This window comes from Trematomus bernacchii, unplaced genomic scaffold, assembly GCF_902827165.1.
Source record: "Trematomus bernacchii unplaced genomic scaffold, fTreBer1.1, whole genome shotgun sequence".
Taxonomy (NCBI): Eukaryota; Metazoa; Chordata; class Actinopteri; order Perciformes; family Nototheniidae; genus Trematomus; species Trematomus bernacchii.
In genome coordinates, this window is record NW_022987528.1 from 133351 (window position 1) to 159419 (window position 26069).

At 38.7% G+C, this 26069-nt stretch overlaps 1 protein-coding gene across 1 annotated transcript; it reads left to right on the forward strand.

Moving 5' to 3' along the window:
• Positions 1-432: 432 nt before the first annotated feature.
• Positions 433-26069, forward strand: plg (plasminogen). The gene is made up of 19 exons (XM_034121035.1): positions 433-565; positions 3472-3607; positions 3686-3792; positions 5768-5882; positions 6621-6760; positions 10146-10266; positions 11217-11335; positions 12958-13120; positions 13466-13590; positions 14528-14687; positions 18373-18557; positions 18906-19054; positions 20763-20856; positions 21152-21266; positions 21582-21656; positions 22286-22426; positions 24564-24670; positions 25190-25335; positions 25618-26069. Exons 1-19 carry the CDS (start codon positions 517-519, stop codon positions 25777-25779), a joined length of 2409 nt encoding a protein of 802 aa, XP_033976926.1. The 5' UTR covers positions 433-516; the 3' UTR covers positions 25780-26069.

Genomic DNA, 26069 nt, shown 5'->3' on the forward strand with positions numbered 1-26069 from the left:
TCATAACACACTTATACGCATCGTAATTGAAATAAACATGCAACCGTTTATGTTATAATGGAAGTATTAGCGTAGCAAAGGACATGCTTAGGTTTGACACACATTCCAGTAAAGTGATAGAGAGAAAATGGGCCTAATGATAAGAAATAAAGGGTCACATGATGTCAAAAAATTGGTCAAAGCTCATCTCCTAAAATCTTTTGAAGGTGCAGAAAATAAACAGATTTGCTTGAGAAGCCTTTGGGTAAGTATTAAAAAACATGCTACATTTGTTTATCCTAATAAATATAACATATAACGGAAAAGATGTGGTTTATATGCAACATTTAGTGCTGTAAAAATCTAAGTTTAAGAAGGTTTTTGACCTCTTTTGCCGTCCTTGTCGGGCCAATGATTGACTAGCGATTAAGCTGTCCTATTTATTTTCAGGACATCCTGAAGAGAGCCCAATAACACACCAGGAGGACCCTCGGTGACTTCGTTGAATATGAACTGCTAGAATAAAAAGGCCTCAACATGGACCTGTGTAAAGTGGCTTTCCTCCTGGGAGCCCTGATCTGCACTGGTAAGATATAAAGGCATCTTTGAATGATAATTAAGGTTAAAAAACGATATAAATGCTGTTATATATGTAAAAAAACAGACAATAAGATGATATTTCGCCCTATTTGAGATGAACTCATTAGGAAAATGTGTCCAAGTTGATTAAATGTGTCTTTTAATACTATTTTTATAATTTAATGAAAACATTTCTGCATTTTACTCACACCATTTGTGTCCCTTGCACCATTGTCTTGCGCCATTTTGTTTAGTTTTATGTCTTAAGTATATTGTATGATACAATGTTGGAAGTCCCTGGGAATTAAAATGATCTTTGGCCAAAATACGCAGTAATTATTTTTGATTCGAATGATAATCTTGAATCTAGAAAGAGACAAATCTAGAAGCACATAAAAGATCATGTGTTCACTTTGACACATGATCTTTACCTAGTTTTCAAGGAATGGGACAAAAAAACAGTTTGAAAATGATCTAAAAAACGTAATGTCTGTGAGAAGCGCTAAATAAATGTGTTTTATTTGCTTAGTTTACCTATAAATAAGTGACTCAAAGGCAAATACTGTCATTCATGTGGACCCAGAGTTGATCTAATAAAATAAAATCACAATTTTTTTATTTACCTCTCAGAATTCTCATTAAAATACCAGACAATTTGAACATCAACTATTACCAAATCGTCGAAAACAATCGCATTTTTTTCAAATTAAATCTGGAATTGTGATCACTGAGACTAACCACTGGCCAAACATATCAACATAAGGAATTTTTGTGTTGGTTTTCAAAAAATGTGGTTTCATTTAACTGGTATTTCATTGAAATTGAGGACTAAATCATTACAGTTATAGATATTGACAGTGGCTCATGTACTTCAAATGAGATGCACCAGATTGTTGCATCTACATGTACATAATATATGATAATATAGTTATAATATATGCAATTATTTAATCATGTGGTTTTCCTGAATGGGATATGTCTAATTTAATTAATGTGTCTCCTACACACAGTCATGGAATCAAACTCAAATACTGTAGTTGATTACACATTCAATGTACTAACCTTGATAATTTGCATTTTAAGAATACTTGAAAGGTCACCTATTATGCAAAATCCACTTGTTCATGTCTCTTCTACATCAACATGTGTCCCCTCTTCTTCATGTCTCTTCTACATCAGCATGTGTCCCCTCTTCTTCATGTCTCTTCTACATCAACATGTGTCCCCTCTTCTTCATGTCTCTTCTACATCAACATGTGTCCCCTCTTCTTCATGTCTCTTCTACATCAACATGTGTCCCCTCTGTGGAAAGAGATTCTGAAAGTTTCAGGAACAAAGATTCTCTCTCTTTTTGTCCTGATCCATTTCTATAAAAACCTGTCTGAAAATGAGCTGATCAGATTTTGGCCACTTTATGATGTCATAACGATTGTTTTGTCTTGTGTAACCATTAGCCAATCAGCAACCAAGGTAACCCCCCCCCACCTTATCACCTGAATCTCCTCCTAGAGCACCATTGTGTTCTTTGTCACCAAATCTCTCTCAGAGGGGCGTGGGGAGGGGCTCCTTATTTTCATCTAAAGTAACAGACAGAGAATCAGCACTTTGGAAACAGGGCTGAAACAGAGGGGATTATGGGATGCTGCAATGATCTGTTTGGTGTTTCAGCCAATCAGAGACAGGCTCTGTATATTTCTGAGACCTATAATATATTGATGAAAAACAGTATAATAGGGGACCTTTAAGATACCGTGACGTGTTTTCTGTTCTGACTGTGTTGTGTATTTGCTTTCTATGACTCAACGTTAGCACAATATTGGACATTTCAGTCCAATTAGTCAACACTGGGTTTTCCCGGCACAAAGTTCGATGACTCAACTTTATAAACAAAGACATTTCATCTTATAAAGGATTTAAGTTTTTGCTTTGGAACCATATGACTTCCTAAAAGGCGAAAAAACGTAATTATTAAATAATAATAACTAAATTAATATTTTAATATCACTTACTTTTGGATAGTATACTGTATACCGTTAAGAATGCATGTTTATTTGTACAGTAGCTACAGTATGTGTATCTTATATACATATGTCTTTTTTCTTTAACCCTTTAATTCATCTTAAAATGCTTAGTGTCCTGGCTATATTTTGTGTTCTATACGTGGTGATTTGTTATCATTTTTATAATAATTATATAAAGATATGTCGTATTACTTTTAAAATTGTATTTATTTTAATAATTAATATTATCATCATCATCATTTTTTAAATTGTTATTATTATTTATATTATTATTATTATTATTATTATTATTACTTGATTTATTCAAATTTGAAAATGTTTGTTGAATGGGGTAATTTTTATTTATCCAATACCAACACCACTCGTACTGTATATTAACGGCAGTGGCTCAGTCAGTAGGGGCTTGGACTGGAAGCTGTAGGGTCGCTGGTTCAAGTCCCCGACCAGACCTAAATATGGAGTGTGGACTTCTACTTGGAGAGGTCCCAGTTCACCTCCTGCCCTGCCGTGGTGCCCTTGAGCAAGGCACCGGACACCTCTCTTCCCCCCTCACTCCCATTGCTCCCCGGGCGCTGTACAATAGCTGCCCACTGCTCCTAGTACTAGACTCCTGGTACTAGACTCCTGGTACTAGGATGGGTTAAATGCAGAGAACACATGTCACTGTGTGCTGTGTGCTCTGCATGTGTGACCATTACAGAGGGGTTCATCCCTCCGACTCTATCTATATTAACGATGTCGATTATCAACCTTGTTATCTCTTCTTTTTTTTTAAACATTTACTGCTGTTTTACCTCATACTGAAACTGGATTAGCTTGGATGACCTAATTGATGTTTAATGGTCTTTATATCTGAAACTTAATGAGTGAATATTCCTGTGTCTGATGTCAGCGAGCGGCAACGAGACGGACAGCTACACTAAAACTGAGGGAGCGTGGATTCTCTCTCTGCAGAAAACACAATACTCAGTAAACACTGTGGCCGAGTGTGCCGCCAAATGTGACGCTGAAACGATCTGGACATGCAGGTAAGTTCACTCTCTTTAAAATCCATTTCACCATTTATCTTTTACGTTTAACTCTGAGCTTCCTGTGTGTTTCCTCAGATCCTTCCTGTACATTGAGAAGGATCAGGACTGCTGGACAGCTGCAGCTAACTCTAAAACAGAGATGATCCTGCGCAGAAGCAGCGCTGCGTTATACGAAAAAAAAGGTAGGACATTTTATAATTTCTGTTATAATATGTGTGTTTTATTTGTATTTTTTTATTTACATTTTATTTTATTTATATATTTATTATATATTTATTATTATTATATAATTTTTGTTGTATTTAATTTGATTCAATTTAATTTAGTTTTCTTTTCTTTACTTTTTCTTTTATCACATGTAATAGAATGACTTATTAACCATAAGGACCCACGTGACATGGGTGTCACATGACCTTTAAATGTTCTGGAAAGTTCCTTATACAGTTTTAGCCGTAATTGTATCTCATGGAGTCCCTAGGTGACACACCCTGAACAGTCTGGGGGGTCCTGGGCCAGGTCATGTGATCTTGTGTTCCCATGACAACATGTCCAAGATGTCCATGTGTCCATGTCCATGTGTCCATGTCTAACACATGTGACAGAACGAGCTACATTTCAAAAGCTTTTTTTTTGGTTGCTAAAGGTAAAATTCAAGCCATTTAAGAATGAAAATGCTTACATAAAATGTGCTTTATTACATTTAACCTGTTGTGGAAACATTTCTTGATCAAATTGATATGAAACAAATGAGATAAATATCGCTGTGTCACATCGGGACTTTAACCCTAAACTTTCACAGTAAACCCAAAGTGACATATAATGTGCACAATTAGAAATATGATTATGATCTGCTCAGTTAATTTAGCTGATTCAATTATATTTAGTTCATATGTTATATGACATATATGTCACATTTCAGATATGTGACACTAGGGGGGGTTACTTGTCAGAAATGTGTTCTAGGTGGTCTATTTAGTCTAAATTAGGTTCCCCTTAATTTTCCCAAAAGTAGAAATGGGTCCGGGTTCTTATTACAATTAAATAAGTACATAAATAAAAAAATAACAAATAAATGAATAGAAAAAATAAAGAAATATTGAATAAATAAATATAATAAATGTATTTGTAATTAGGACTAGTAAGTGAGAAAAAATAAATAAATATATGAATAAATTAATGAAAAAAAATAAAAATAAATGGTCATCAGTTCGAATTACTGAGAAAATGTACAGTACATTATAACATTGATTTTTGTGCTCTGTTCTAATTATACAGTAATTTAAAGGGGACCTATCATGCAAAATGCACTTTTGTACGTCTTTTATACATGAATATGTGTCCCCGGTGTTCCAGGGAACTCACCAAGTGTCAGAAAACACAACCCTCTCTATTTTCCTCCATACCCAAATCTCTAAAAAAGGGGCTGCAATGGATCTGATAAAAACTGATCCAGATTTGAACACTGTCCTGACGTCAGGACGGTGGCGCTACGGCTATTGGGCCAACTCCACCAATCAGGAGGAGACAGCCACGGCCATTGCCGTTCGAAAGCGCTGGAGACGCTGTAGTACATATGCCAGGCCAGTAGATGGTGCTGTTCTCACAGAATCTGCCCAGAGCTAGAAATTGTCAAATTGAGCAAAATGAGGCATGGCTAAAATGCATGATCTGTTTGGTATTTTGAAAAAAAAAAAGTATAAATATGCCTTATATAGGTATGGTCCTACACTATATTATTCAAATATAGCATGATAGGTCCCCTTTAAGTTATAGTAAAAAAACATTTATCAATCGAGTTGTGCGATATAAAGTGTCTGGTTTAAATGTATAAATGTTTAGCTTATCAATCAGCTTATCAACATGAATTATTTCCATGTTAAGGGTACCTTTTGACCTATTTCATTTGAAAAGTAACCCTCCAAACACTGATGGTTAATGTTTAGCCCGTATGTTGCGTGATCAGTGATGTTTGGACTGTCTGCAAACACTGAGCAGATTAACACTACTGTGAATACTTTGAATTCTGGGGATAAAAACATCAATTGAGTGGGATCAGATCAATGATTCACTCAGAGAATAGTGTACTCTACAGCGCACTACACAATCCTTTCATGTATTGAATAACGATGTGTGTGTTGTTGTTTCTGTCTCGTGCAGTATACCTCCAGGAGTGTGTTAATGGAATAGGAACAGATTACAGAGGAACGAAAAGCAAATCAAAAACAGGAAAGATCTGCCAGAGATGGGACGCTAAATACCCGCACAGGCCCAAGTACGTACTCACAATCTTACTTTACACATCATTTCACATTATATCTTTATACATGTGATCTATCTGCATTATATTTGTTACTGGAAAGTTGTATTTCCACATGTATATTTTCCACATCCACGTATATATTTGTGGATGTTTTCTATTTCAGAAATATTTTGGACTGTTCATTTCTTGTGTCTTAATTTCTCTTATGTACATTGCCTTGCTTTTTTTTTATGCTGCTGCAACGCAAACATTTCCCAAATTGGGATCAATAAAGTACCTATCTATCTATCTATCTATCTATCTATCTATCTATCTATCTATCTATCTATCTATCTATCTATCTATCTATCTATCTATCTATCTGTCTGTCTGTCTGTCTGTCTGTCTGTCTGTCTGTCTGTCTGTCTGTCTGTCTGTCTGTCTGTCTGTCTGTCTGTCTGTCTGTCTGTCTGTCTGTCTGTCTGTCTGTCTGTCTGTCTATCTATCTATCTATCTATCTATCTATCTATCTATCTATCTATCCATCTATCCATCTATCTATCTATCTATCTATCTATCTATCTATCTATCTATCTATCTATCTATCTATCTATCTATCTATCTATCTATCTATCTATCTATCTATCTATCTATCTATCTATCTATCTATCTATCTATCTATCTATCTATCTATCTATCTATCTATCCATCTATCTATCCATCTATCTATCTATTTAAGTTACTATGATTTCTCTCAATGTGTGTGTGCAGCTTCACACCGAGTGAGCATCCCAGAGCAGACTTAGAGTCAAACTTCTGCAGAAACCCGGACGCAGACAGCGGCGGACCCTGGTGCTACACCACCGACTCCAACACCCGCTGGGAAAACTGCGACGTGCCCAGCTGCACCGGTAAAAAACATTTATTACGTGTGTTTTTGGGTCATTTCCAGTGTTGGAAAGTGAAGTACATATACTCAAGTAATGTTCATAAGTACATTTTAAAGGAGCTTGTAGTCAACTTTTAAAGGTCACCTATTATGCAAAATCCACTTGTTCATATCTCTTATACATAACCATGTGTCGACTTCAACTGCTAACTGCTCATTCATACTTTCACTCAGAAACCTCATTCCAACTTTAAAATGTTACACATCTTTCTGACATTATTCGTCTAACACAACTTTTAAATCTGATTCGTACTTTTAGAGATATTAAACATTGTTCAGACCTTGGTAAAGAGGCCTTCTTCAGATTTTAGAGTGCGTGATGTCACAGCTAGAGTCGAGGACAGATTTAATTTTGCCTTCATATTTTTCTTTTAAACCTGCCATAATTCCCAAATCCTACATTCCTGAGACATAATTAAAATAAAAAATCTCGTAGCTTGAAAAGTTAAAAAAAATTAAGCAAATAAATTAAACAAAATGCCTCTTGAGGGCATGCAGCAGAGGTGGGAGTAAGTCCTACATGTGCAAGTCATGAGCAAGTCTCAAGTCTTGACCTACAAGTATCAAGCAAGTCCCAAGTCACTGTGGTGAGAGTCAAGCAAGTCAAGTCAAGTCATTGCTCAGGTCAAGCAAGTCAAGTCAAGTCATACAAAATTCTGATGAATAAGCCCAGTTTCCGCATTTAAATCAGTTAAAAGACAGTGGTTATGAAAATGGATTCAACCCACACTATGATCTTCATTACATACACAGTTAATCATTTGAAATCTAATTTAGACCGATGACAATCATATTAGATTCATATTAACCCTAGAACTGCAGACAATATAGCTAGGACCCAATCAAAAAGTCTGTTCAAAAAGGCAGAATTCCAGGTAAGAAAATCATATATGGCATTTGCCATTACACATATTTAATTTAAATGTCTGTTAACACTAGAACCGCCAACAGCGTCAGCACCTACATAGATATCATTTTCAAATCATTTAATTTGTTCCACTTCATAATTTCCTTATAAACTAAGTAGGACGATTTAAAACTCACTTAATTGGGTTAATTTAGAAATTGCTTCATCATAACAGATCAAAAAGTTCAGATTCATTTTACAATAAATCAAGGAATGATGCACTTCTACAAACAAAAACAACATAATTAAAACATTTAAACAAACTACTAAAAGTAGATGAACTACATTATTCAACAGTTTACAGTAACTTCTGATAATAACACAGGGGAAATAAACGAGGCATCTCTTTTCCTCTCTCTCTCTCTCTCCCTCTCCTGACAGCCCGTCAGTATCAGGGTTAGTCAAAATGAATCCCTTGGTGGTTCTAGTGTTCATTTACCGTTTTGTCTTCTCTTTGTAATGCTTAATCGATTTGAAACCAAGTCTAACGTAGCTTAAACTTAACGTTAGCTTTCTAGCTAACACAACACATTCACGCACCTTTCTCTGTGGGTTTTGTTGTAGTGACGAATGAAGTTGGATGTTGTGGTGGTCGTGTCACTGATCTTTATGCTGCAGACCCTGCATACCGCTGTTCTCTTCTTATTAGCGTCATCGACAACATAATCCTTGAATCCAAACTTCACTATTTTTGGAGTAACGCTAGCCGCTGCCATGTTAACTGATACTCCTGCCGTCTAGTGGGTTGCCCAATCACGTTTTTCGAAAAAACTAAACGTAATATCTCACTACAAAAACAAACGCAAATATTTAATTTTAAACAGTCAAGTCCTTTCAAGTCATCTGTCTCAAGCTTAAGTCAAGTCTCAAGTCATGAATACCAAGTCAAAGTCAAGTCAAGTCTTTTATCAATGTTAGTCAAGCAAGTCTCAAGTCAAAAAATATGCGACTCGAGTCTGACTCGAGTCAAGTCATGTGACTCGAGTCCCCACCTCTGGCATGAAGTGACAAAAACGTTCAACATGTCTCCATTAAAGCCCATTGTAAGTTTAGCCTCATCGATCCCCACCACAGCAGCCACACACCTTTAGTTCATCTACCAAAAAGGCCACATTATTAACCCGAAAGTACACAAAAAGTACACTTCAGATGCTCAAGTTCCTTGACATGCTTCACGCTTTGAGATTTCACCGATATCTGTTACGGTTCTTCAACAAAACGTTCACATGTAAGAGGTTTATCTCTCATTCAGAACAATGAAAATGCTCTCCTCTCACTGATCACCATGGAAACCTTTGATCTCTGGACATGTCGTTAGCTCAAATATAAACACCTGTGTCATGGAACACGATGATGTCATAACTCCAACTGACATGCTCAGAGCAGCAGACTTCAGATAATGGTTAATGGTCCAGCCCTCAACAGCTCTACGTCAATTATGGGGTGTCATCATATGCCGTTTCCATGGAAACGCATCCCTCGCCATAAAAGACGATGTTGCTATACATTAACTCCTATGAAAATGTTCAAAAAGTGCTCAAACTTCACATCTCTGCTAACAGTCCAGCCGTGAAGACATCTACGGGACAGTTTTGAGATTTCTTCAAATGCCATTGCCATGGCAACACAATGCTCGCCATGAAACACAGTTTTCTCAAAACTTCAGTGAAGATGCTCAAAACGGCCCAAAACTTCACAGGTTTGGTAACGATGCAGCCATCAACGCATCTAAGCGTATTATGGGATGTCATCAAATGCCGTTGGCATGGCGACAGATCATTCGCCATCAAGTTAGTTCAAAAGTTTGCAGTTCAAATATTCTGCTGCTTTTCCAAGCCTTTTTACTCTCTTTCCTTTTCTCATCACACATTCAAGCCCCCAGTGTTCATGTATCATTTCAATCTAAATTCTTCACTTTCTTCTTACACATTACATTTCAGCATAGCAGTTTAGCTTCAGCTTTTCAGCATAAAGGTTTTTGTGCATGTAAATGGTCTGCAAAGGCTAAAATTCCCTCCAGATGGAATCCCCCCCCCTGACTTAAACGCCTCCATTGGACTCCTTTGCTTTCTTCAGGCTAAAAACGTTACTTTTTTCAGCTGCTTACCCAGAAGCCTTTTAACTTGTTTTAGCACCTACTGTATTTACAATGTTGTTTTTAAAATAGTCTGTATCTCTTTTATGCATGTTTTTTATGAATCTGTTATTCCATTATGTTTATTTATTGTGTTCCTTTCTGTTGTCTTATTATTAACTGTTAATGACGATGTAAAGCACTTTGAATTGCCTCCTGAAAATGTGCTATATAAATAAACGTACCTTAACTTACCTTACCTTCAGGACCACAATGACGTCACTCTGTAACACTCGCGCTGCTATTGGCTAGCGCTCCAACACATTGCACGTGATAGGCTAAAAGGGCATGTGCTTTATTTTACAGAGGAGTGTATTCACTGCAGTGGTGAGAACTACAGAGGGAAAATCTCCACGACAGAAAACGCCTACACCTGCCAACGCTGGGACTCTCAGAAACCTCACAACCACGGCTACAACCCCAGCGCGTAAGACCACAAACAAAAACAATTTATCAATCCACCACAAGCAGGATTCATTAGATATACCTTCGTGTAAAAAGAGGAGAGGTATTTGGTTTGTTATGATGCAGAACGGGCCATACGTGCATGAAGCCTGTTGCACAAACTTAAAGTGGACCTATCATGCTATATTTGAATAATATAGTGTAGGACCATACCTACAGTATATAAGGCATATTTATACTTTTTCTTTTTCAAAATACCAAACAGATCATGCATTTTAGCCATGCCTCATTTTGCTCAATTTGAAAAATGTTAGCTCTGTTTTTGCAAGGGTTGATTCTGTGAGAACAGCACCATCTAGAGGTCTGGCATATGTACTACAGCGTCTCCAGCGCTTTCGAACGGCAATGCCGTGGTTGTCTCCTCCTGATTGGTGGAGTTGGCCCAATAGCCGTAGCGCTGACGTCAGGACAGTGTTCAAATCTGGATCAGTTTTTATCAGATCCGTTGCAGCCCCTTTTTTAGAGATTTGGGTATGGAGGAAAATAGAGAGGGTTGTGTTTTCTGACACTTGGTGAGTTCCCTGGAACACCGGGGACACATATTCATGTATAAAAGACGTACAAAAGTACATTTTGCATGATAGGTCCCCTTTAAGTATTTCTGTGTATATAAGTATTTTTTTATCATGTTTTTGTATTTTCTTAATTTAAAATAAAGCAACTTTGATAACAATACATTTCCCCCAGGGATAAATAAAGTATTTTGATTTTGATATGATTTTCTTGTTACCATTGCAAGATCTGTAGCCTTAGCATCTTTGGCTGTAACATTTTGTATATTTATTATAATTATAAGTTAATGTCTCCGTTCTCCAAATGCCCTTTTAGTTAATAAATGCATTGAGGAAATAAAGCAAATATGTTTTGTCCTAACACATATTCTCACTGTTCGATGATTTATGCTTTTCCTAGTCTTCCAGAGAAGTATCTCGAGGAGAATTACTGCAGGAACCCGGATGGAGACCCCAAACCCTGGTGCTTCACCACCAGCCCGTCCAAACGCTGGGACTTCTGCTCCATTCCCCGCTGCAGTAAGTCCAAATATTTGCCTTGACTTCTGTTAACATTTGACATGGCTTAACACATATACAAACTTTTAAGAAATGTATATAAATAGTTAAACTCACCCTTTGACATGTTGAGGTGCCATTGAGCAAGGTGTTTAGTCGCTGACCCCACTCTGCAACCTGAGGAACAAGAGAAAATACCATTATAAACTGTTTATACTGTTCATATATTACTTTTATATGAATATTTCACAATTAAAATGTAAAACATACTGTAGTAGTTGTATGAGTTGCTCAACCTGCATCTTAAAGACTTTCAGCATAATACAACATCCCCTAATTGTTGATTATCAGGTTAGGTATACATGTCAATGATAGTCTGTAATATATACTTTAGGTAGAAACACAAAAAGAATCATAAACTAAACTACTATTATAAAATGTACCTTCTGAAACACTTTTCATCGTAGATTATTGACAAAAGAGAGTTTGTGTCATGGTCTGTCTTTCTGTTTCCCGTTTATTTTGAAAAACATGTCACCCCTTTGTGATTTCCCGCCTGTTCTTTTCACACTTTAGTGTTTTAAGTCTCATTGTAATCAACAGAGATGGCAACAGTTCACACATCCTTTACTCAAGTAGAAGTAAAGATACTCGTGTTTAAAAATACTCTGGAAAGTAGAAGTACTGACTAAACTTCTTTACTCAAGTAAAAGTAAAGAAGTATGGGCTTTGAAATGTACTTAAGTAAAAAGTACCCATAACTAGCAGCTGTTTTAAAGAGTACCTGACCTCCCTTTATATGAATAGAACAATAATGTCATTGTTAGCTAATGAATGTTTCCATGCTGAACAACGGCAACATGACAACGTTTTCATTGGTCCCTCTTCTTTAGAGAAGACCAGGAAATGATGGATACACGGATCGTGTTCAAATCAATAGGCACGCAATGACTCCAAATAATAATGATCACGCCACCAAACACACATTCAAACTAAAGTAACCAGACTGTTTGGAAAATGTAAGAAGTAGAAAGTACAGGTATTTGGGTTCAAAATGTAAGAAGTCAAAGTTAAAAGTCGTCAGAAAATAAGTAGTGGAGTAAAGTACTGATACCAGAAAATGTACTTAAAGGTAGGGTAGGTAATTTTGGAGAAACCAGCTCGAGTGCGCTAGAATTTGAAAATACACAACCGGAGAAAATCTGCCACTTCCTTACAGAGCCCCTCCTCCAACACACACGAACGCGCACATGACCAATGAGGGCACGAGATAAGTCTGTGCACAGATGGAAGGCTGACAGGCAGGTAGGCCATCCAGTTATTTTAGCCGGGCCGGCTCAGATGATTGGTCGTGCTTTTTACAGTATTACGGCTTCCACAGATGACATTTTTTAATGGATTTTTTGTCAAAGCACTTAAGATATTCATTGCTATCGGGATGTTAAGAGCATTCCATGGAATATAACAAAAAGTGTATCTCGAGCTGGTTTCTCAAACTTACCTACCCCACCTTTAAGTACAGTAACAAAGTATTTGTACTACACTACTTCCCACCTCTGGTAATTTGGCATTATTAAAAACACTGCCATAACTTAGGTTGTTTGTTCCCCTGTGAGATCTATAACTGAACTTCCTATTTTCAGCGTCCGAGCCCCCCACCATCGTCCCGGAGCTGAGCTGCGCCACCGGGGAGGGAGAGTTGTACCGCGGCACCATCTCAGTGACCGAGTCCGGGAAACAGTGCCAGAGCTGGTCTGTTCAGACTCCATGGAAACACAACCGCTCCCCAGACAACTACCCCTGCAAGTAAGAACAAATACATCATATATTAACGTATTAACGTATTAAAGTATTTTTACATATTTTTTATTTTATTATTAATATTTAAACTTCTTTTGGTAATTTTATTAATTATAATCCAGTGAAATAATAATACTTTTTTCCCCCAAAAATCTCCATTCTGCATAATGACTTCTTTAGTTTTATTATTTTTAGTTTATTTGAATATAGATTTATACTTACTACAGTACTACTAATACTACAATTTTTAATGCCAGACTTAAAGATTATTTATACTGTGCTATTATTACTTTTTCTAAAATATATTTTATTGTTTTAGTTAGTTACCGTTAACGTTTTTTTCCCCGTCAGAGGCCTGGATAGCAACTACTGTCGTAACCCGGACAACGAGAGGATGCCCTGGTGCTACACCACCAACACTGAGACCCGCTGGGAGTACTGCAAGGTGCCGAGCTGTGGAGACGCAGCCGGACCAGGTACAACTCTCATTAATGATTATATTAATAATGACCAGAGACGGCAAAAGTACACACATCCTTTACTCAAGTAGAAGTACAGATACTCGTGTTTAAAAATACTCTGGTAAAAGTAGAAGTACTGACTAAACTTCTTTATTCAAGTAAAAGTAAAGAAGTATGGGCTTTGAAATGTACTTCAGTAAAAAGTACCCATAACTAGCAGCTGTTTTAAAGAGTACCTGACCTCCCTTTATATTAATAGAACAATAATGTTATTGTTAGCTAATGAATGTTTCCATGCTGAACAACGGCAACATGACAACGTTTTCATTGGTCCCTCTTCTTTAGAGAAGACCAGGAAATGATGGATACACGGATCGTGTTCAAATCAATAGGCACGCAATGACTCTAAATAATAATGATCACGCCACCAAACACACATTCAAACTAAAGGAACCAGCCTGTTTGGAAAATGTAAGAAGTAGAAAGTACAGGTATTTGTGTTCAACATGTAAGAAGTAGAAAGTACAGGTATTTGTGTTCAACATGTAAGAAGTAAAAAGTACAGGTATTTGTGTTCAAAATGTAAGAAGTAGAAAGTACAGGTATTTGTGTTCAAAATGTAAGAAGTAGAAAGTACAGGTATTTGTGTTCAAAATGTAAGAAGTAGAAAGTACAGGTATTTGTGTTCAAAATGTAAGAAGTAAAAGTAAAACGTCTTCAGAAAAATAAGTAGTGGAGTAAAGTACTGATACCAGAAAAATGTACTTAAGTACAGTAACGAAGTATTTGTACTCCACTACTTCCCACCTCTGATAATGACCACAAATACCACAACTTCTAACTGTGCTCTGACAGATAGAAAGAACCAACAAATGGGCCTGGAATATTGAAATAATGACTTTTAAGAAATGCAAAACGCTGTATAAAAATGTATTCCTGTGTCTCGCTGCAGATGAGCCAGTGATCCCCGTGGAGGAGGAGGATTGTTACGAGGGAGACGGGACGAGTTACAGAGGAGTGACGACAGAGAGCATCAGCGGGAAAAGATGTCAGCGCTGGAGCGCCATGACGCCTCACAGCCACAAGAAAACTCCACAGGCCTTCCCCCAAGCGTGAGCAGTGGCCTTTTTATATGTACAAAAGTGGTGGGGCACAAACAACTTAGATGTCTATATATAAGCTTCTGCAGTGACGTGCAGTGAGGTTCATGGCTGGTGAGGCACTGGCACTGACTCTTCAGGTTTACAAATATTATATTTTGACCTAAACCAAAATATAATATTATTTTCAAAAGCTTTTTTTGTCTGATGCTTCGATTAATTTTAAACAGACAGTTCAACAAAAGGATACCCAAAAAATTTAATTTTATCATTTAAATATTGAATTGTTCTCTCTTAGTAAGATCCCATTTTCAATAAAATTGCGGTCTTACCTTGACTTGAAGATGAAGTCCATTTGCCTATCCTTCTGGACAAACATTTCTATTACTTTTTTGTAAAAGTCCTCCTTATCTTCTTGTAGTTTCAAAAGTCTATCATAAATCTAATCGATAGATTTATGATTAAAAAATTATAAAAGTAGGGTAGACATGTGGATATTATCCGGCTGAACAAAACGTGCATTTATCTAACAGGTACGTTTCCCACAGATCTTATTTCGAGCTATTTTCTAAAATCCTATGGAGAAATCTCATTGCTTTTTTGTCGAGGGAAGCCATGCGCAGCTTACTTCCGGGTTTTAGGACGCGTCACTGCAGCTCTCTCGTCTCCTCTTCACACACCACACTTTTCGCGGCACACGTACTTACAGCCAATCAGCTCTGAATTATGTGAGATGACGTATGGTGGGGATGGCAGCTCAGTGCCCCTATGGTCATTATTTTTTTGCCACACACATTAAATAGGAAAATACTCTGAGCATGCGCAGTGTCGTTTTTACAGTCACCGTTCACTTTGACAGTGAGAGGGAGGGGCATGATCAGGTTTTGTCCCACATGGCTCTAAACAGCTCAATAGCATAGACTGTATATATAAAGCTCAATAGGCACACACTGTAGACACTAATTAGAAGAACACAGACTAAAACAGCAATGTACAGACGAATCAGATGATTAAACATGATCTTAAAATATATTTTATATATTTTTTTATTTATTTTTTGCATTTTTTGTAATCATTATTTGTAATACTTTCTGCTGACACTAGGTGGGGCTGTGCCCCACCTGCCCCTAATGACCAGTCGCCACTGAGCGTGAGCATCAAAAAGCAGCTCCTGCCAGCCTTATTCTTTATTGTGAATTTAGACCTATGTGAATATGAAATAGTATACCCTGGCTAATTATCGCAGCACAATTGCCAGACTATATAAGTTTTGCTTTTACTGTATATAAGTGCAAATAAGAGTGGCTTAAAGGTCCCATGTCATGCTTTTCTGGTTATTACCCGTCCCCTTGTGTGTTATGTAGCTTTTTCTGCATGTAAACGGTCTGCAAAGTCACAAACCCTCAAAGTACATCCTGTAGCGAGTAAAACTCTAACACAGAAAAGACGTGTCCATGCTGCCCCAGAACGCCTCGTTGGAGATTTTTCTTTTTTCATTTTTTCCTTCCGGGTCCTATTGACGTAACGAAGTCCAAATGGACCAATCCGCGGAGCTCCGCACATACACACACACTCACTCAGCCTTATCTTTTATCAGCCGCGGTGCTGCGCGGAGCTCAGTACACACACACACAGGCTGTGGGTGTGTGTGTGTGCTCAGGCTGAGCTCCTCAATTACCCCATTCACACCAACGGTGTTTCGGGGCTGGTTCGGTGCTGGTGCTTGAAAAGCACCAGGTTTTCCTGTTCACACCGCAGCGGAGCAGCCTCTAAGCTCCGGAATCCGGTTCGTTTCGAGCACCAAAAAGTTGTCCGTGTAGAAGCAAGAACCGCTTACGTCGGAGGGGGGCGAGATTAACCTGAGATAACAGTTAAGGCGAGTACGGCAAATAAAAGTTGTAACCAGCAGTAGTGCTGAGCAAAGTGACTAGAACGCAACCACACACTTGTAAAAAAAAAACACGCTTTATAAAGTCAGGCAACACTAACCAGGCTTCGTGTGATTCTGTTTATTTGTACCTTACTTTGACCATCCGTTCGCTGTTATTGATCATTGTGGAGAGCAGGCAGACGTTTTGTTTGTTATTATAGCAGCTATCGGATGGAATCAATACATGGGCTGCACAGGTTGTCATGTCCGACTATCACAAGTAGAATCATAATGAAAAATACGCCGGTAAAAAGTGCCTGTATAAAACGGCTTAGCAAGTAGTCAGTTTAGCTTCGGTTGCTATGCTAACATCACCCATGTTATACCAGAGAAACTTTCATAACAGCGTTGTGATGCCAAACAGCGTCAATTCAGACTGACACACATTCACTTAAGGGGAACTGGGGATATGTAACAGCTGCTTGTGTGACAGTCAGACAGTGAATACTTTAGAGCCGTGTGAGCTAACCCGGAGCTAACGGGAGAATACACTCCCGTTGAAGAGCAGTCAGCACTGCAGCGGTCGGTAAATGCCGCTGAAACACATTAATAAACAATGAACCACGGCACTCTGGAGAAAAGTATAAGGTTGGAGAAGTCGTTATTTAATTTAATCTGGCTTCGTATGATTAAAAGCAACACGATCATCGACCCGACACAGTCCCCGGCCCGTTGTTGTGAGGTGAGCTCCGTTGGGGAGAAACTCAGCGACGTAAACTGTGACGTCATGACGCAGCAGCGGCAGCACCAATCGGGCTCTGAGCGGTGTGAAAAGAGCCGGCGCTAAACCGAAGAACCGGTTCTGAACCAGAAAAGCTCTAGCACGGAGCTAGAAGGGGAAAAGCCTTGGTGTGAAAGGGGTATTTGTCTCGCTGTCTCGCAGACCCCACGCAGCCACCAGGAAACGACACAAGTAATCCAGCTCACACTGTCCGCTCCTCGAGCCTCAAAGGGCTGAGCAGCGAGCCCCGCAACGTCCCGCCAACACGGCACCCAGACCCCACGCAGCATTCTCATCTGTTTGTCATTACTGGTGTCATTTTCTGGTTGCTAACGCCATTGTAACACATAATCACGGATGTTCCGCTGTAATGGTGGTGGACTCATCAGAACAGAGTGGGCGAGCTGACCAATCAGAGCACAATGGGCTCACAAGGAGGGGGGGGCAGGAGCTCCAACAAGGCGTGCAGGACAGAGAGTGAATACACATACTATACAGAGATGCAATATATATGTATAAATAAAAAACAAAAACCCACATGGATCTTTAGTTCCTTTCCTGGTTTTAATGTAGTATGTGAAATATAAAACCTCATAGGATACTGGATGAATAGAATAGAATATAGAATATAACTTATCTTTATTGTCATCATACAAAGTACAACAACATTTCTTTGGCAACTCTCACTGCAGTAAAAAATAGACACAATAAATAAATAAACAAGAGTGCAAAGCAGAGGTAGTAGCGATGACAGTGCAACGAGATACAATTCAATATAAATGTGCATATGTACAGTCTAAATATATATTGGTAAAATAGCCATAAGTATTTCTAAATAGTAGTGGTTGCAGTCTTTGAGGGGTGGAGTGTGTGTGTGTGTGTGTGTGTGTGTGTGTGTGTGTGTGTGTGTGTGTGTGTGTGTGTGTGTGTATGTGTGTGTGTGTGTGTGTGTGTGTGTGTGTGTGTGTGTGTGTGTGTGTGTGTGTGTGTGTGTGTGTGTTCAGTTGTTGCTCGCTGTACTAAGGGTCTCAGGTCTTCTTCCACAGGGACCTGAGGAGGAATCTGTGCAGGAACCCTGACGGGGACCGGGCCCCCTGGTGCTACACGACAGACCCTAGTGTCCGCTGGGAGTACTGCAACCTGGAGAAATGCGTCAACAAACCTTCAGGAGGAGCAACTCCCACCCAATCTTCAAACCCTCTGGTCCCCACCCCGGACTCCGCACAGAAAGGTACATTATTAGGCTTTACAGGTCACCTATTATGCAAAATCCACTTTTTCATGTCTCTTCTACATCAACATGTGTCCCCTCTGTGGAAAGAGACTCTGAAAGTTTCAGGAAAAAAGATTCTCTCTCTTTTTGTCCTGATCCATTTATATAAAAACCTGTCTGAAAATGAGCTGATCAGATTTTGGCCACTTTATGATGTCATAACAATCCAAAATGTAAATGTCTCAAATAGAAATATAATAGCATTAAAAAAGTAAAAAATCTACATGTGGAAATACAAATGAACCTTGTGTTTGTCACGTCTTTAGCCTGTTTTTATTCCTAATTCTCTGCTTGTTGCTGGGTCAGACTGTAAAACAGGAAAGGGAGACACATACCGGGGCGTGACCTCCATCACCGTGCTGGGAGTGACCTGCCAGGCCTGGAGAGCCCAGAGCCCCCAGCAACACAACAGCTTCACCCCACAAACACACCCCACCAAAGGGCTGGAGGGAAATGTAAGTGTGTGTGTGTGTGTGTGTGTGTGTGTGTGTGTGTGTGTGTGTGTGTGTGTGTGTGTGTGTGTGTGTGTGTGTGTGTGTGTGTGTGTGTGTGTGTGTGTGTGTGTGTGTGTGTGTGTGTGTGTGTGTGTGTGTTTGATTGATTGATTGAAAAGTTTATTAACAGCTTGTATATTGGGTACAGTACAGTACAGCTCAAAACATACAATTGTTAAGGGGATGCAGACCAGAGAAAGACTTTCGTCTTGTTTACATCAGGGTCCCCCATTTCCAATTCATCATATCATTTAAGACATATAAGACATATTTGACATACAGATGGCTTATTTACAATTTACATACAGGTGGTTTTTTACATACAGATGGCTTATTTACAATTTTCATTTTAGATTTCGTTCTAATACATCCTAACCGGACATTTAAGACATACCAAGTCTACAGATATACAGTTAGTAACAGAGTCTAAAATGCGAGTATATACATAGATGGGGGGGAAAGCTGTCCATTGTACGACAGGTTGTGATTTGTACCATTACCGGGGCCAGTTTTGCAATGCTCTCCCCCGAAGGTGCTCTTTAAGAGAGGTTTTGAAGGTAAGTATAGTTTTACTTTCCTTTACAGTTGTGGGAAGAGCGTTCCACCTTGATGTGGCATAATTGCGAAACGTGTATTCCCCCTTTTTTGTGCCAAATCTGGGTTTTACATGATTTGTGGAGCTCCCTCTGGTGTTATGATCATGGTATTCCTTGACCTTTGGGAAGAATTTTGACATGTACATGGGTACCATAGAGGTGTAGTGGATCTTGTAGACCAGGCCCATTGCAAGTAGCTGTACTCTGTCGTCTACTCTAAGCCATCCTAGGTTGTCAAAGTGGGCAGAGGTGAGGTGGGTTCTAGATGAAAGGTCAAGCAGTAGTCTGACCAGTTTATTTTGCGATGTTTGAAGTTTTATTTTTAGCGCCTTGGAGGTGCTATGGTACCATGACGTGCAAGCATAGTCATAGTACCCTTGAATGAGTGCTCCTGCCAGAGTTTTCAGGGTGCACCAGAGAGGAGATCCGGTATAGGAATCTGTGTGTGTGTGTGTGTGTGTGTGTGTGTGTGTGTGTGTGTGTGTGTGTGTGTGTGTGTGTGTGTGTGTGTATGGAGATGGCAGTATGTAAATGCTTGTGTAAGTAGGGATGCAGGATGAACTGTAATGTAAACCTTTTTATCACCAACCAAGTTTTGTTTCCACCTTTTTTTGTGTTTTTGTGTGTGTTAAAGGTGGGGTAGGTAAGTTTGAGAAACCGGCTCGAGATACACTTGTTGTTATATTCCATGGAATGCTCTTAACATCCCGATAGCAATGAATATCTTAAGTGCTTAAAAAAATGTCATCTGTGTGGAAGCCGTAGTACTGTAAAAAGCACGACCAATCATTTTAGCCGGCCCGGCTAAAATAACTGGATGGCCTACCTGCCTGTCAGCCTTCCTTCTGTGCACAAACTTATCTCGTGCCCTCATTGGTCATGTGCGCGTTCGTGTGTGTTGGAGGAGGGGCTCTGTAAGGAAGTGGCAGATTTTTCCCGGTTGTGTATTTTCAAATTATAGCGCAATCAAGCTGGTTTCTCCAAAATTACCTACCCCACCTTTAAGGTTAAAAAAAATAAATCATAAAATGTGTTTCTATTTGATTGATTCCCTCTTTGTTTTTCATTGTTAGAGCTGCAGAAACCCAGATGGAGATGTGAACGGACCGTGGTGCTACACGACTGACAGGAACAAGAAATGGGACTACTGTCAGATCCCCGACTGTGGTATGTAAACAATATTTTTGTGTACAATATAACAGCAAGATTGTAACTACTATACCTATGTGTTCTGACCCATGACAATATCAGTTGTCCAGAGTAACATATCAAGAATAATATTGGATAGATTGCCATTCAATTTGGTACAAGCAGAGGATGAATCTTACTGATTTTAGTAATCCTCTTAACTTAACATAAACAGTCTATATATATAAGTAATTTCCAATGGATGCAGTGACATGAAGCTGCCAAATTGTTGTCCTCTTGTTTGAATTCTTGACTGTAAACTCTCTCTTTGCAGCTGGAATGAGTTGTGGGACGCCGGTCACCAAACCGAAGCGTTGTTTTGGTCGGATCGTGGGCGGCTGCGTGTCCAAAGCTCACTCCTGGCCGTGGCAGATCAGCCTCCGCACCAGGTGAGTCAAAACAACACTGAAGTATTATTCAAACTAATGTACGACATTTGCAAGATATGATCAAGATTGGCTGATACGACAGCTGGTCTAATCGTCAGTATTATCAGTCATCTCTGGCTCATATAATTAAGTACTAAACACATTTCTTTGTATTATATTTTGTGCTTTTTACTTAAAATGTCTGTAAAAATCCATGTATTTGTGTCCACCAACAAAATCATACAGGGGTGTTATATTATCTGATATAAAAAAGGCCATATTATATCTGTCTTTTTCCTACTTTAACACCATTCTGAATTTTTTTTTTTCTAACAGCTCAGGAATTCATTTCTGTGGAGGAACTCTGGTCCACCCTCAGTGGGTTGTGACTGCTGCTCACTGCCTTGAGAGGTCAGAGAACATTCAATATTCAATATTCAAAAATATTTAAAGACTAAATCAGGGGTTTCCAAACTACAGCCCGGGGCCATTTTGAATCGGCCCTCAGCTAATTCAAAAAGTATAATGACTTAAGTATAATAAACTTCTGCTTGTCTTATATTGTACTTCTTAAATATATATGTTCAAATATATTACAGTATTCATGTGTCGATAAGCCCAATTTTCAAATAAATTCAGTCAATTAAAGTTGAAAACATCTTTTAACAAATCTAAGTTGATAAGAAAAAAGCCCAATAACTTAATTACATAACAACCTTGAAATAGACCCTTCATATTTCCTCTCATGATAATCAATCTGAGGTTTCTGTTTTAAGGAAAGAGCTGCCAACAAAATAAACCCTACGGAGAACTGGGATGTACGCTGTTTTCTTCTAACAGCATTTTCAAGTATCAAGAATAATGAATCTACATTGGATTGATTTTGCTAACTTATAACTGAACTTATGAGGCGATATATGTACCTGTAGTGAGTGGCCCAGCTCTTCGTATATTTTTGAAAAAAGTTTGGACACCCTTGGACTAAATCCTTCAACCCCACAATGATTGGATTACTGAATGTTTATCAATGTGTTGTTCAGGTCAAAGCGCCCTTCAGCCTATAAGGTGCTGCTGGGCGTTCACACAGAGCGAGCCAACGAGGCGTCCAAACAGGACAGGAACCTGGAGAAACTGATCCTCGGACCCAACGGAGCGGACATCGCTCTGCTGAAGCTGCAGACGTGAGTCTACCCTCGTAATAATTAATAATACTAGTTATAGCATTACTTAGAATGTTAATTTACTCAAATGTGGTGTTTAACATTAGATTATATATCATTTAACTTGTGATTTCAACCAAAGCCACTTACAGAAAAAGTGGAATAAAGCATAATCATACAAACTCAGATTATCAAGTACAATATCTTTAAATAATCAGAACCTTTTTAAGGTCTTTATACAGAAATGAGAAGCTATTTTTATGATATTGGCCAAACCCTGACCCATATGTTTTCTGAGATGTGTTTTCTGAGATGTGTTTGAATATATTTCCAAAACTGAAATCTGAACATTGGTTGAAGCTAGGTTCAACATCCTTGTTTGTTTCAATTAAAATTAATTGTTTGGCAGAGTGAATATATTTTTCTATCCGTCCATCAATCAGAAAATATTGTTAATTAAACTTTATCTGAACTAACCCCTCATTAAAAACCTTCAGAATATAGAAATGAAACAGATAAGTCTGATTTATTTAAGTGTTACTATAAGAGAGATTTCTGACTCACAGTATAAATAAAGAAAACAATGAATTTAGGAAAACCTTTAAAGGTATATATATATCGTACTACAAAGTAGTTGTTATGAGCTCCCCCTTTACCAGCTATGGCAATAATACACATTGATGCTTTAAGAACCTGTTAAGCCCCATTCCCCCGCGGGCAAGGGAAAAATGGCAACATCTGCAAGAAACAGCATCTGAGGGCTTCTTAACATTTAAAAACCTATTAATGTGTCATACCCACTTAACGGGAAGAAACTCAGCTATCAGACAATATTAAAAAAAAATTGCAAAACGAAACTTAAAGTGGACCTATCATGCTATATTTGAATAATATAGTGTTGGACCATACCTATATAAGGCATATTTATACTTTTTTTTTTCAAAATACCAAACAGATCATGCATTTTAGCCATGCCTCATTTTGCTCAATTTGACATTTTTTAGCTCTGGATTTGCAAGGGCAGATTCAGTGAGAACAGCACCACCTACAGGCCTGGCATATGTACTACAGCGTCTCCAGCGCTTTCGAACGGCAATGGCCGTGTCTGTCTCCTCCTGATTGGTGGAGTTGGCCCAATAGCCGTAGCGCCACTGTCCTGACGTCAGGACAGTGTTCAAATCTGGATCAGTTTTTTTCAGATCCGTTGCAGCCCCTTTTTTAGAGATTTGGGTATGGAGGAAAATAGAGAGGGTTGTGTTTTCTGACACTTGGTGAGTTCCCTGGAACACCGGGGACACATATTCATGTAGAAAAGACGTACAAAAGTGCATTTTGCATGATAGGTCCCCTTTAAGGGTAATAACAAAGGCTCTGAATTAGCCCTGAGCGGAAAAATGCTAACTCACGTTAAAATACCCTTATTACTTATCGTATCTGCACAAACAAGGTATCGATTAGCAAACTGGGATTCCACAGATTCGACAGGTATTAGTATCATTACTGACCGATCCGAACTCGCGACATGAGAAGCTAACAAAGACATCACACCACGTAGCATTAGGTAGCCAACACGGCAATATGTCTTACTGTACCTTTGTTGTTTTCTGATCAAAAGTTGTCTTCAATGGCATTAAAACGATAAAAACCCTGCTGAAGGTTAATCCATAGGTTAATCCAATGTGTCTGTGTCACTTTGAAATGATTTCTGATAATCCATCAGCAATAAACCTAGTTTTCAGATTTCAGAGCGTAAGATAGGTTTTGCTTTGGGCAAACTGCGTGCACATAGCTCTCATTTCTCAATGGTAACGTGTGTGTGTGTGTATGTGGAACTTCTCCTTCGATTACCGGCTCTAACGGTTCAAAAGAGATGTCAATCATCAAAATCGACCAATGGGTTCCAGAGAAACGGCAAATACACCCATTTCCACCCAAATGGTCCCAGAGGTGTTTTTATTTAGCTAAACCTCTCTAAAAAGGTCAAATGTCACTTGTTTTGCATCAATCTTGATACAGGGTACTTATTATATATTATAGTTTGGATTCCTAAAGCTTTTAGTCTACTATCCCATCATTCAAGGGTGGTTTATTTTTGGGCGGACACTATAATTTATTGCTATGTTTCACTTCTTCCTCCTGTGCTCCTGTGTGTTTTCAGCCCTGCAATAATGAATGACAAAGTGCTGCCGGTGTGTCTGCCAGAGAAGGACTTCGTCGTTCCCAGTGGAACCGAGTGCTATGTGACCGGATGGGGAGAAACTCAAGGTACTGCTAAAGTGTATTTAAACGTTTTTATGCTGTGATGTCTTTTAGTAAGTTAGAAAATAGGTTGTTTGCAAAGAGAGGGACGTTTTGGTTGACCGGGAGTGAATGTTTAATGTAAATAACGTCCTTACTATCGTAAAAAAACAAGGATTCCTCACTTATTATGATACTTTTATTGCCTTAAGTCTAAACTAAATAAGAGAAAATGCTCCAAAAATTAAATTAAAAGTTCCAGTGATTCTCTCCAAGTTTGCTCTTCAGATTATTTAATACAAAGACTGATATCCAAAATCTTTTTACAGCCTTTTCATCGTCAGTTTTGAAGGAAATTATGCCAAAGTTGTTATCAGACAAACTATAGAGTGTGTGTGTGTGTGTGTGTGTGTGTGTGTGTGTGTGTGTGTGTGTGTGTGTGTGTGTGTGTGTGTGTGTGTGTGTGTGTGTGTGTGTGTGTGTGTGTGTGTGTGTGTGTGTGTGTGTGTGTGTGTGTGTGTGTGTGTGTGTGTGTGTGTGTTTCAGGGACGGGGGGTGAGGGCATTCTGAAGGAAACGGGTTTCCCTGTGATCGAGAATAAGATCTGTAACCGTCCCTCATACCTGAACGGTCGAGTCAAAGATCACGAGATGTGTGCCGGAAACATCGAGGGGGGGACTGACAGCTGCCAGGTATGATTGAAAACAAAACAAAAAACACATGGGAATCAATTTAGTGTTGTGCATAGCTGTCTTTTTAATAATGTTATACAGTTATGTTAATTTACAAGAAAATAACTAAGATTTAAAATGTAACTTTACACTAAAAACGTAATTGTTCTCTGAGATTAAAGTTAATCCAAATGTATATATATTTGTATACAAATGGTAATGTTATATGTAGCGTGTTTATCACCATGTTTTACAGCCGTTAAATAGATATTTCCCCCCCCCCCCCCCCCCCCGCACCTGCAGGGTGACAGCGGCGGCCCCCTGGTGTGTCACTCTCAGAACCGGTACATCCTGCAGGGCGTCACCTCCTGGGGTCTCGGCTGTGCCAACGCCATGAAGCCCGGCGTCTACGCCCGAGTCTCCAAGTTTGTGGACTGGATCGACACAACCATCAAAGCCAACTAAAGAACATCCAGCAAATACTGAACAACAACAACAGCATCGGTCGCACAAAAAGTGACTTTTCATCGTGCTTTTTTAAGATACTTTAACATGTTCGTACTGTTCTGCTCCAACAGAGTTTGTAGTCGGGGGTTATTGGTTTTAAAAGACGTGTTTTATTTCCTGTGGTGGAAAAAATATAATAAGCAAAATATAATAATTCTGTGTAAGAGCTGAACAATAAAACCTAATACAAAGGGAATTGTTAAATCATGGTTTATAGATAGTTAAATAAAACAAACACTGTTCCTTTT